The sequence below is a fragment of the Panthera leo genome, chromosome D1, assembly GCF_018350215.1.
Source record: "Panthera leo isolate Ple1 chromosome D1, P.leo_Ple1_pat1.1, whole genome shotgun sequence".
Taxonomy (NCBI): Eukaryota; Metazoa; Chordata; class Mammalia; order Carnivora; family Felidae; genus Panthera; species Panthera leo.
Genome location: NC_056688.1, coordinates 1,474,144 through 1,486,006, shown reverse-complemented (window position 1 = coordinate 1,486,006; position 11,863 = coordinate 1,474,144). Strand labels below are relative to the sequence as shown.

The window sequence follows — 11,863 nt, the reverse complement described above, 5'->3', positions numbered from 1 at the left end:
AGGGAGGTGGGTGGGCCGGGGAGAGGGGGCCTGAGGTCTCCCCCTGGGGATGTCTCCTGTCTTCCAGAGGAGCACCTGTTACACAGCCCACGTGAGCAGCCCTCCGCAGGTCACAGAAGAGGAGTGAGAGGAAGGCAGGGGAGGGGAAGGGAGAGAAAGGGAAGAAGAGAGAAAAAACAGGTGAGCACCCTGGGGAGACCATTCAGGGTGGCTTTTGTTTTTTAAGTTCAAACTATCTACGAATTTGAATGGAAGGTGGAGGGAAAGGGATTGGAAGAGAGTAAGAAATGTGTAGGAGATACCGACAGAGAATTCCAGTCCTGCGCAAAGTAAATCATTCGATGCTGCCACTGTTTTTACAGAGCCTCTGTTCCAGGAAGGCCACCTGTCAATAAACGGGGCACAGACCCGCACAGACCAGAAGAGAAGGATACACTCCCTTCTTCGCGATCTTTGTTCTCTCCTCCCCTTGAGCTTTCTCTCCTGAAAAACTCAGGAACCCAAGGAGATACCAATAGCACGTATTTCAAATCAAAGACTCAAAAACTGAACTCTCCCTTCCAGCTTTATTCTAGATCTTGCTTCTTCCGTTTTGACAGAAACGAATACGACTCTAGCTACGGATGCTCAGCTTTGCATTTACTCACATCTCATTACATTTGATTTTAAGTACGTTTTTCTTAAAATAAGACCGCATCTAGAAGTCCTACTCAATTCTGACTTTTTACCGAGTCAGCCTATTTCTCCTCTCAAACACCGCAAACAGAAATTGTCTAGTAAATTCCAGTCACTTTTTCTTTCCAGAATAAAAAAAAAAAAAAAAAAAAAAAAAAAGCCCTAGTTTTCATCTTACGAAGACAGGAAGCATTTCCTGGAGCTTAATCACTGTTTTGATTTGCAAAATTGGAAAGGTTGAGAGAAATTAGTAAAGTAGGTTGTATCATCCTACTTTGGATTTGGAATTTTTGGACAGGGTCCTGCTGCCATTCGGATGAAAGCAGTCATGAGTCAAGCTGTGGGTGACCTAAACCAACACTGTCGCCCTATAAAAGTCAGGGCTCCATTCGGCGGACCCAGGAGAAGGTAGGCAGAGAGGAAAGCACTAAGACGACAAAGAGCCAAGGAGAGCCAGTGGAAATGCAGAATCTTCCGGCTCTACTGCTGCTCTGTGTGGCCGTGTGCTCAGCCTATCCAGTGGACAGAGCCGCAGAGGACAAGGACAGCAACATGGACCTCCTTCAGGTAATTGAAGGACGCATCTCCCACAGGCATTGGCAGGGCCGAGTGGGAACACCACCCCTGCTTTCCATTCATAAACACACGGGATGCTTCGGGCTCACTGTGGAGGAGAAGTCCAGGGACAGGAGGTTAGGAAGTGTGGGATGTGGAGGGGTCTCCCCAGCCTACTGTGTCTCCTTTCATGCAGGAGCAAATAGAGGCCAGAAACCTTAGGTGTTTGCCTAAGATCCTGACCCCCTGGGAGCAGCAGCACTGGGGCTCGAGGGGCAAGAGTACAAGAGGAGGGTGTAATTAAATGCATCTTGCAATGGAACTTCTTCAGGTATTTTAATCCAGGGGAAGTTAAGCTAAGTATTTACATGGCTAGTGTCGTGTTCGGACCCAGAGATCTGTCCAACTTTCTCTCGTAAGTCAGGTCCCCAGGAGAAGCACAAAGTAGAAAGTTGAAGGGCTTGAATCAGTGTAACTGAAACACAAATATGCCCAAAGAAGCCTTTTGGCTTTGTGTTTCTGCCTTAAGTTCATTAGATATTGGTCTCAGCTTCCACGCCATTGTCATTGCTTGGGGTGTAGACGAAGCTCCAGACGTTAGTTGGTTACAGAGACAAAACAGACGCAAGGAAGAATCTGTAATTGAAGAATGGAATGGAATATGTCACTTATTTTGATTTTAGCCAGCTGGAGGAATACCAGAACTAGATGAAGTCTGCAGCTGCAATTTAGTACGAAAGGCTAAAAATCATGACTATACTTACTACCCCACTAGCAATACCTGGAGAACTACTACGACCTCGCAAAGGATGTGACACAGTTTGTCAGAAGAAGGCACAGCGGACCTGTCGTTAAAAAAGTCCGAGAAATGCAGAAGTTCCTCGGGTTGGAGGTGACGGGGAAGCTGGACCCTGACACTCTGGCGATGATACGCAAGCCCCGGTGCGGCGTTCCCGACGTGGGCCAGTTCACCACCTTCCCTGGCCTGCCGAAGTGGAGGAAAACTCACCTCACCTACAGGTAACGGGTCCAAAGAGGTGTTCACGTCACACTGCGATTTTACCAAGGACCATCGCAGGGGAAAATAATGTCTTCAATTTTTTTCTTAAAGGATTGTGAATTACACACTGGATTTGCCGAGAGAGGCTGTTGACTCTGCCTTTGAGAAGGCTCTGAAAGCCTGGGAGGAGGTGACACCACTTACTTTCTCCAAGATTTACGAAGGAGAGGCTGACATAATGATCTTTTTTGCAGTTAGAGGTAAAAACCAAAAACAATATGAAATGCATGCATTTATGTAGTGCTGTTGTGGGGGGTGGGGGTAGGAAGACTCCAAAGGTATTTTAATTACCTATCTTTCAAATAAAAACACTCTCTCCGTCAGATCATGGAGACTTTATCCCTTTTGATGGACCTGGAAATGTTTTGGGTCATGCCTATGCGCCGGGGCCCGGCATTAATGGAGATGCTCACTTTGACGATGATGAGCAGTGGACAAAGGATACATCAGGTGAGTCGCACATCTCTCAGAATGATTTGGGTGGGTTATTTTTGTTGTTTTTTTTAGATTTAGAAAATTCTGAGAGGCTACAAATCTTCGAGAAGTGGTGTGTTCTAGATTTCCCAAATGGCTCAAGAAGTAGAATGTATTTTTGTTTTGATCATCATTGAAAACACTTTCAGATGTCTAAAAAGTTTATTCTCTGTCTTGGTAAGCACGCTTTGGAGGCATCGTTAAAGTACTTCTTTGAGGACGATGGTTCTAGTATGATCTTAGGACCATCCTTAAGAGTATTTTCTCATTGTGTTGAATTGCAGATATCCAAGGGACCACGTGTTGCCTTGCCTCTGTGCTAAAATGGGCCCTTGATAGTGCTTATATCCAAATTGGGGGAAGTGTCTTCTATACTCTTCAAAATGGAGATGGGAGTTAAATTCCAGAAACTGAGGTCCCAGTTTAGGTTTTTCTGGTAAATCAGCCTTTTACTCTCTCTAGGTTAAGAGGAGTTTTTAGGGACTTGTTCTAAAGGGAGACACTAGCCCCCAAATACAGTGCCCAATTTTTTTAGGTAGGACGGTATTTCTCAGTTCATAGCTGTATACTTTGAGGACTGACTTCCAACGTTTTCAAACAACTGGCTAAAACAAATAATACTAACCTCTGAAATTTTCTGGGATTTATAATCAAAATGCAAACAGAATATCTATAGGGAGTACAAATGTGAGGTTAGTGCCGGATAAATTTCTTTGGTTTGATCGAATTAACAACTTCTTCCTGCAAAGTCACAAATGAGGACTTTAGTAGGATCACAAGTTACACAGATAATGCTCGCAAAAGTAAACTTCGCATGTCAAACATAATTACCCAACGATTTCCAATGTCAGCATCCTGGGTTTTTTTTTAATAATACGCGGAAAAAAATATATGAATGCAGCTAGTGTTCGTGTGGTCAAAGTCTCTTTTGTGACAAATGCTGGGCATGATTAGGCATGCTATGTTTTAGACCAATCTTAACAAGCCCTATGACAATTATCATTACTAATATTTCCAGACCCAATGTGTACTTAATAATGATCCTGGGGTTGAAAAATTATGCAGGCAACAGTCTGCATACAAAAGTATGATTGTTTAGGGTTTCAGATTTGAGTTGAATAAACTGTGATTCCTTTAACTGAGACTATAACTGGCAAACATTAATACGTTGAGACAGTGTTTAGCTTTTCATTGACAAATGAAGAGAAATATTTATGAATGTGCTAAACAAGTGGGTTGGTTCCCCTCCGGAGTACAAGAAAGAGGACCTTGTTTTCATGAAGTAAATAGGCTTCTGAGGTGGGAGAGGGCAGTAGGTGAACACACTGGATATTTTGTCTCGAAGACTGATTTCAAGAATGAGAAGCATTAAAAAACGCTAGGCTTCCGTTAAGTGTGTTATCAATCGATCAGTCAACCAAAAAACAAGGCAAAGAAGGCCCTCTGTGCTTCCAGTAAGTAAGCCAATAAAATACAGCTGACTTGTGTGATGTACATGTACTTAAGGGATTAGGAACTATTATTTATGATTTCTTAAATAGGGACCAACTTATTCCTCGTTGCTGCTCATGAACTCGGCCATTCCCTGGGTCTCTATCACTCGGCGGACCCCACAGCTTTGATGTATCCCGTCTACAACCCACGCACAGACCTGACCCGCTTCCACCTTGCCCAAGATGATGTGAACGGCATCCAGTCCCTGTATGGTGAGTGATGCTGGAAAAAGGAGGCATTGGAGCTTTGCAGCCATGGTCTTCGGGAAAGCTTTAAAATGCTGCATAAAGCATTTGCAATTCGTCTCAACGCACTCAGAGAGTGTTTGGAAAGCATAGAAATCGACGGAAGCATCCCATTTCGCCTCATGTTTGATCCCCCACATCTGTTTCCTTTAGGACCTCCCCCTATGTCATCCCCTGATGGCCCCGCGGCGCCCACGGAATCTGTGCCTCCAGAACCTGGGACACCAGCCACGTGCGATCCTGCTTTGTCCTTCGATGCCATCAGCTCTCTGAGGGGAGAAATCCTGTTCTTTAAAGACAGGTCAGACCAGAAGATTCTATTTCCCTATCTATTCTTTTGACGTACATTCTTGGCCTCTCCTTGTTGTTCCTATAAGTCACGCTTGCTTTTCAAAAGTCCAACTTCAGAATCGCAACTTTATCTTTACCTCCTTTAAAAATGGAGTCAGGAGAGTGTTACATTGAATCAATAATTTCCTGTCTGCAGGATACACATGCACTTAAGAGAACATTTCAAGCTGCACAAACAGGCAGAAAGTAGAAAGCACGTCTCCCTCACCACACTAATCTGGGTTCCCTAGGGTATCCCCGTACTCAAGGACCCCTGTACATCCTTCCAGAAGGTTTCCATGCATATACCAAAAAATACTTACACAGATACGCACATGCACACACCGGTCTGTCTTTTCAGAAATGTAGACCACGGGGCGCCTGGATGGCTCAGTTGGTTAAGTGTCTGGCTTTGGTTCAGGTCATGATCTCACGGTTCGTGGGTTCGAGCCCCAAGTCAGGCTCTGTGCTGACAGCTCGGAGCCTGGAGCCTGCTTCGGATTCTGTGTCTCCCTCTCTCTCTGCCCCTCCCCTGCTCGTGCTGTCTCTCTCTCTCTCTCTCTCTCAAAAATACATAAACATTAAAAAAAAAGAAAATGTAAGCCATGTTGTCGCACACACAGCAGTGTGCATGAATTGTAGGTATTTAGAGGTTACACTTGGCTAATTAATTTCGCCACAGGATCACTTTTCTTTGCCAGGAGGTCTGGTGCAGGCTTCCCAGGAGAAAGAAAACATATTTTTCCATTGGAAGTACACCTAATTTCTGCCTGTCATCCAGCCAGAGGATGAGAGAATGCGGGAAGATGGGTGAGGCAGGTCAATGAGAAAAATGTGCTACAGGCGAAGGTCTGGGTTTCAGTTTTCATTTCTTTTTATTCATATTGCAGACATTTTTGGCGCAAATCCCTCAGGACGCCTGAACCTGGGTTTTATTTGATCTCCTCGTTTTGGCCATCTCTACCTTCGGGCTTGGATGCCGCATATGAAGAGACTAGCAAGGATATCGTTTTCACTTTCAAAGGTAATTATTATACGATAATTTCTCTAACTTGTTGAAATAAAACCCTTTCACAGGAAAATTGAATAGGACTTCGATTTTCTCTACTATCACAAATTGTATCTACATTGTTGCTCTCAGGCAATGAACTAACTGGAACGGATGTTATTTTCTTTATGTTTTACAAATGATAGAAATGAACATAGCAAAATACATGGCTCAGAGTTGTAAATTCCCTTCTTTGATTTGTGTTCATTCATTCAATCCACACATTGTTGTTCAATGCCCACTTTGAGCCGGGGATTACATTTTTACTATGAAAACCAAAGGCGCTAACAAGTATTTCTAAAACTCAAAGGCTTAACTTTTACAAATTAAATGCGTTTATAAGTAATTAGGTAAATAATGTAGAAATAATGAAATAATTCCGTGAGTTATTTTTCTTAACAGGAAATCAGTTCTGGGCCATCAGAGGAACAGAGGTACAAGCAGGTTATCCGAAAGGCATCCACACCCTGGGTTTTCCTCCGAGTGTCAGGAAAATAGATGCCGCTCTTTTTGATAAGGAAAAGGAGAAAACGTACTTCTTTGTAGAGGACAAATACTGGCGGTAAGACGCGGTTGGAATGACTCTGTATGCAGCCTGATTAGGGACGTTAGGTTCTTTCCCTGCGGGACCCCCACCTCACTCTCAGCCCTGCTTCCGTCTCACTGAGGAGGTCGGATACACGCCTACTTTCCAACGCAGCAGCGCCTGGTAATCGGCATTTCTTAAGCGCTCCTGCCTTGAGCCCTTGTGCCACAGGCTGGACCTTCCCTCTGCTGTTGCCCCACCTGCCTGGACGGCCTCTTCTCTCCTTCGCCCCTCCCCCAAGCCCACTCACCCTAAAGTCCTGGCTCGAGTCCCCGCCCCCCCTACGGACCTTCCCTGCCGGACTCCAAACCCAGATGGATTTGAAAGAAGCCTCAAGAATCCAGGCCACAGTTTAGCATTCCTTTCCTGTGGACTCACTGCCTCCCTGGGTGTTTGTCTCATCTTCCCAAATTTGCTCTATGATTGTGAAGGGCTTCCTTTAAGCTCCGCCCCTCATTAGTGCTGCCTGTTTAAGTTTTATGGATAGAACCCGGGACTCACACAGAGGCTGATTCCTGGGCCGACCGCCCACACAACTGGGCAGACCAACCAAGGTCCAGCCCCTGAGTCCAAAACACATTCACTGTGATTTCCTTGTCACCACTCTGCCTTTTCCTAACAGGCTGCCGTAGGAAATGCAGATGTGCAGGGTGGGGAGGACGTATAGGAGTCAGGCATGGCAGAGAACTGGAGATGTGTATTTGAGATAAATGAGCCAATTCGCTTCATGTACCTGTTCATACATACCTTCGTGTCTTTGTGGTTGAAAGACGATTAAGGTTCTTTCTGTCCAGGCTTAAGAAATATGGTAACAAACATCTTCCAGATCGGGCTGTTGACTCTGGTCCTGGTGGAGATACAGCTCTAAGAACTAAGTGTGCAGTTCCATTCAAGTCCCATATTTCTGTAGTGCTAAACACGTTTGACATTTATTTGCAGTACTTAGAAAGTTTACTAGAATTCCACATGAAACCAAACATGACTTAAGAATGTGGGTAACGTGGCCTCCGTGCAATGCTGAGCTGTGTTTCTTTGACTGGCTGCAGATTTGATGAGAAGATACAGTCCATGGAGCCAGACTTCCCCAAGAAAATAGCAGACGACTTTCCAGGGGTTGACTCGAAGGTTGATGCTGCTTTTGAAGCATTTGGTAAGAGGGTACTTGCTCCGTTGGCAACGGGCCACTTGGTGTCAGAGGGAAGAGGGCAACTGGATTGATTTGTGATGACGGGTTTCCTTTAACCAATTTCCACCTCCCTCCCCTAGATTTCAATTACCAGGTCTGTACCACTTCTATGACGACTTTATATAGTACGTTGATTTGAATCAGAACAATAATCAACACAAATCCCTATATTTTGTCCTTGTGGATAAAACCAAAGTGCTTGAGAGTCACTTCCTCACCTCTAGACCTGTTATCTTTCAGATTCCCATGTCGTTATAAAACCCCTCGGGGGCGTGGCCAAGTTTCTTAACTGGCTGGCTTTCTCCTCCCCTCCATCCTGCTGGGAGATTTTCCTGAGTAGTCAGCCATTGCCCACAGGGCTCACTTGCAAATACAGTAAAACCTTGGATTGTGAGTAACTTGTTCTGCGCGTATTCCGCAAGACAAGCAAACATTTCTAATACATTTTAACCTGATACACGAGTGATGTCTTGCAATACGAGTAGTACATGATGCCGAATGTCATATGATCGCAACTGAGCCAATGGTCCTTGCAGTTCGGTTTGATGTACGACTCCTTTGGATTACAAGCATGATTCTGGACCAAATTATGCTCACAAACCAAGGCATTACTGTCATTGCTTTTGCGTGTGCACAAAGTTTTTAAAAACTTTTTTTTCCCCTAATCAAAGAGAGATGGCTGGTGGCTGGTGATCCTTCTCGAAAGGTAACCCAAGCACCATGATGCAAGAGCCGTAAAGGGTCCTGTGGTGTTTGGAAAGAGTTTCTGTGCTTCTCTGGGGCCACACGTGACCCTCAGGCTATGAAGCGAGGAAAGGGGAGGAGGGCTGTCAGGAAAAACAAAAGTAAAGAGATCACAGTTTCCACAGAAGCAGAGAGTTTTGTCTGATCAGACCTGATCAGATAACCTGATGACCTGAACCTGGCTTTACTGCCAGACTGCGCTGGAATGGAGTGCCGTCTCCAACCCGCCCAGGGGTGACCTCGGGCAAGCAGATTTTGAGCCTTCACCTGCTCATCTATAGAATGGACTTAGATATACTTCCCTCATAGGATCGTTGCAGAAATCAATGAAAAAACAATCATCTAAAACGCTTATCATCGTCCCTGACACATATTGAAACTCCATAAACGCTTTGTAATTTTCATCATCTACTATTCTGAGTTCTGCATGTTGCCAACTTCTTTTTTTGAACAGATATCCCCTTATTTCCCTTGTCCGTATTTCCAGGGTTTTACTATTTCTTCAGTGGATCTTCGCAGTTGGAGTTTGACCCCAACGCAAAGAAAGTGACACACGTGTTGAAGACCAACAGCTGGTTGAACTGTTGAGGTGTCTAGAAGCACCACGTGGGCATTTGAAACGAAGCCGATGATTCTTCACCTGAGTCTTTGTGAATCGAAACGGTTCACTTCCTGCTGCACATGCACTGACAGAGCACGAGTATAAGCTGCGTGTCTGGCCGGTCAGCCTCACCTATGACGGGCCCTTCGAGCAGGCTGCTCGGCGCGCACTTGGGTCACACAGAGCAGCTTCCCCAGGAGAAGGGAGAACACTAGTGTGCGAGACGACTGACTGTATATAGACTGTTTGCTTGTTATTTAATAAAGACGATCAGCCAGTTGCTTTATTGTTTCGTTTGCTTCGAGAATGACTCGTCCTCACAACCTTGGGTGGGGTAGGGGCGAAACAGAAGGCAGCTGAGATCCTTGGCCAGTGGTGTCAGTACTAGGGTCTCCATGCGGCAGCCTCACCATGAGCCCATCCCGAACTGAAGACAATGTGCCCCTTGTCCTCCCCTGGTGTCCGACGAAGAGGTGTCCCTATGTCCACCCCCCAGACGTCGTATGTGTTCCTGCTATACCCCAGGAGAAGGATCTAGGGAAGTGATCTTGCAGGGAAGGCTCTAGAGAAAATTGTGAAGCGGGATCCTACGGTTAGCACAAGTCACCTCGTTCGTGCACTTTGTTTTTCAGGTGGAGAAAATCCAACACACCCGCTCTTCATCTTTTCCTTTTACGTATCTGTTCCCTCCGTGGAGCCCCTTTGCCTGACCTCGTGGTCTGCTCATGTCCACCCACACATGAAAGTATCCTCTTGTACTCATTTTGTGGCTGTCTGTGCGAGAAGTCCACGGGCAAATGCTTATCCTGAGGTAGATTTGTTGCCCCTAAGTGGCATGTCTGGGCAACCACACAGTAAGAGCATACTCACACTTTAACTTGCTCATTGGGGAATAATTTGTCGATCATATTCCGTGTGCCAGGCACTGTGCTGGGTTGTAGGCATTGGAATCTCAGAAAATGGACATAGCCCTGCCCTCATCAAGATTATAATCCAGCAAGAAAAAATATATGCAGATAGCCACAAACATGTACATGCAATCATCAATGTAATACGAGTCACAAAGGAAAACCATCGGTGTCTTTGACAGAATAATAGGGAGATCTACTCTGCTTTGGGCTGCTTTGAACGTTTGAGGGAATGGCACTGGGGAGGTTTTGAGGGAGGTGTGAAACCAGGTGAGGGGATCGTGGCTGGGACTGAAGCAGTCACACTGCAGAGTCAGACAAGAATACAGAAGAGAGCAGGACTTCACGATGGGGCTGAGAAGAGAAGTAATTCCCAGATGGCCTCCTAGACCCTAAGGACAAATGTCACAGATGGTGGCAGCTTTGCTGAGGTGGGGGACGACTTGGAGATGCACAGCTTTGTGAGGAAAAGGTAAGAATTGGGAAGAGTTGCTTAGGTTTTCTAAGTTTTGAAATGTCTGTGGGATATCCAGGTAGGCCATGACATAAGGAGTCTACATTGGAAAAAGGAGGCACAGTGACTGTGGGAGGTGATGGGTGTGGACCACACCCACGGTGGTGACCATTTTGTAACATGGACAAGTGTGGAGTCTTCACCTCACGCACCTAAAATGAGTACAATGTTGTATGTCGATTGTATCTCAAATGAAAAATAGATCTACCCTATGACCCAGCAATAACACTGCTAGGAATTGACCCAAGGGATACAGGAGTGCTGATGCACAGGGCCTTTGTACCCCGGTGTTTATAGCAGCACTTTCAGCAATGGCCAAATTATGGAAAGAGCCTAAATGTCCATCAACCGAGGAATGGATAAATAAGATGTGGTTTATATATACAATGGAATACTACTTGGCAACGCGAAAGAATGAAATCTATCCATTTGTAGCAACGTGGATGGAACTGGAGAGTGTTATGCTAAGTGAAATAAGTCATACAGAGAAAGATACCATATGTTTTCACTCTTCTGTGGATCCTGAGAAACTTGACGGAAGGCCATGGGGGAGGGGAAGGGGGAGAAAAAGTTACAGAGAGGGAAGGAGGCAAACCGTAAGAGACTCATAAAAGCTGAGAATAAACCGAGGGTTGATGGGGGGTGGGGGAGAGGGGAAAGTGGGTGATGGGCACTGAGGAGGGCACCTGTCGGGATGAGCACTGGGTGTCGTATGGAAACCAATGTGACAATAATTTCATGTTAAAAAAAAAGGGGGAGGTATAAATATACAGATTGTCAGCATTTAGATCCTCCTTAAAACCATGAATACAAAAGAGACTACATGTGAGATTGCATTTTGCTAGGAATTGAGCATTTCTTTATCTCAAAATCACCTGAATTTTTTCAGTTTTCTTTTCTTTTCCTTTTTTTTTTTTTGCAGGGTCCTATGTGGTCACAACACAATTCCAAAAGGTAAAAAACTGCAAAGTTAACCTTCCTCACACCCGTCACCCACAGCTAGTGCATTTTCTCAGAGGCCACCATGGAGAGCTATTGTGACCCGGCCCCTGCCCTCATCGAGATTATAGTCCAGCAAGAAAGAGTGCATGCAAATAACCACAGGCACGTACACGCAGCTTTCAGAACTGTTTTGTAGAGACGCAAACATCAACACTGTCTCTCGAAACCAAAATGGTGGCATGCAAATTCGCACTGCTGTTTGCTATTTTCACTTAACGCATCTTGGCAACCATTCCACACAAGTACATGCTTCATCCTCTCGTTGGCCGCCGTCTATGACATGAACATGTAATTTGTGTATTCAGTCCCCTCTCGGTGACTAAATCAATACTTCAATAAATGCATATATCGAAGAAATGAAATTTAAAAATACAACGTCATCAAAAGTAAAGAAAATAAATGTAGCTGACAGAAATAGAAATATTCTATAAGGAAAATAAT

The 11,863-nt window shown here is 45.0% G+C and overlaps 1 protein-coding gene across 1 annotated transcript; it reads left to right on the top strand.

The window, feature by feature from the left end:
- The first annotated feature begins 1,137 nt into the window (after positions 1–1,137).
- LOC122199714 (stromelysin-1) lies at positions 1,138–9,222 on the top strand. The gene is made up of 10 exons (XM_042905005.1): positions 1,138–1,242; positions 2,006–2,250; positions 2,342–2,490; positions 2,615–2,740; positions 4,306–4,470; positions 4,657–4,804; positions 5,724–5,857; positions 6,284–6,443; positions 7,514–7,617; positions 8,885–9,222. Exons 1-10 carry the CDS (start codon positions 1,138–1,140, stop codon positions 8,983–8,985), a joined length of 1,437 nt encoding a protein of 478 aa, XP_042760939.1. The 3' UTR covers positions 8,986–9,222.
- Positions 9,223–11,863: the final 2,641 nt, after the last annotated feature.

Excerpts from the sequence above, each read along its gene's own strand:
- LOC122199714 (XM_042905005.1), top strand. The coding sequence starts at position 1,138 with ATGCAGAATCTTCCGGCTCTACTGCTGCTCTGTGTGGCCGTGTGCTCA. Across the intron at positions 2,491-2,614 it reads GATCTTTTTTGCAGTTAGAG|ATCATGGAGACTTTATCCCT; the intron begins GTAAAAACCAAA and ends TCTCTCCGTCAG. Across the intron at positions 5,858-6,283 it reads TATCGTTTTCACTTTCAAAG|GAAATCAGTTCTGGGCCATC; the intron begins GTAATTATTATA and ends TTTTCTTAACAG.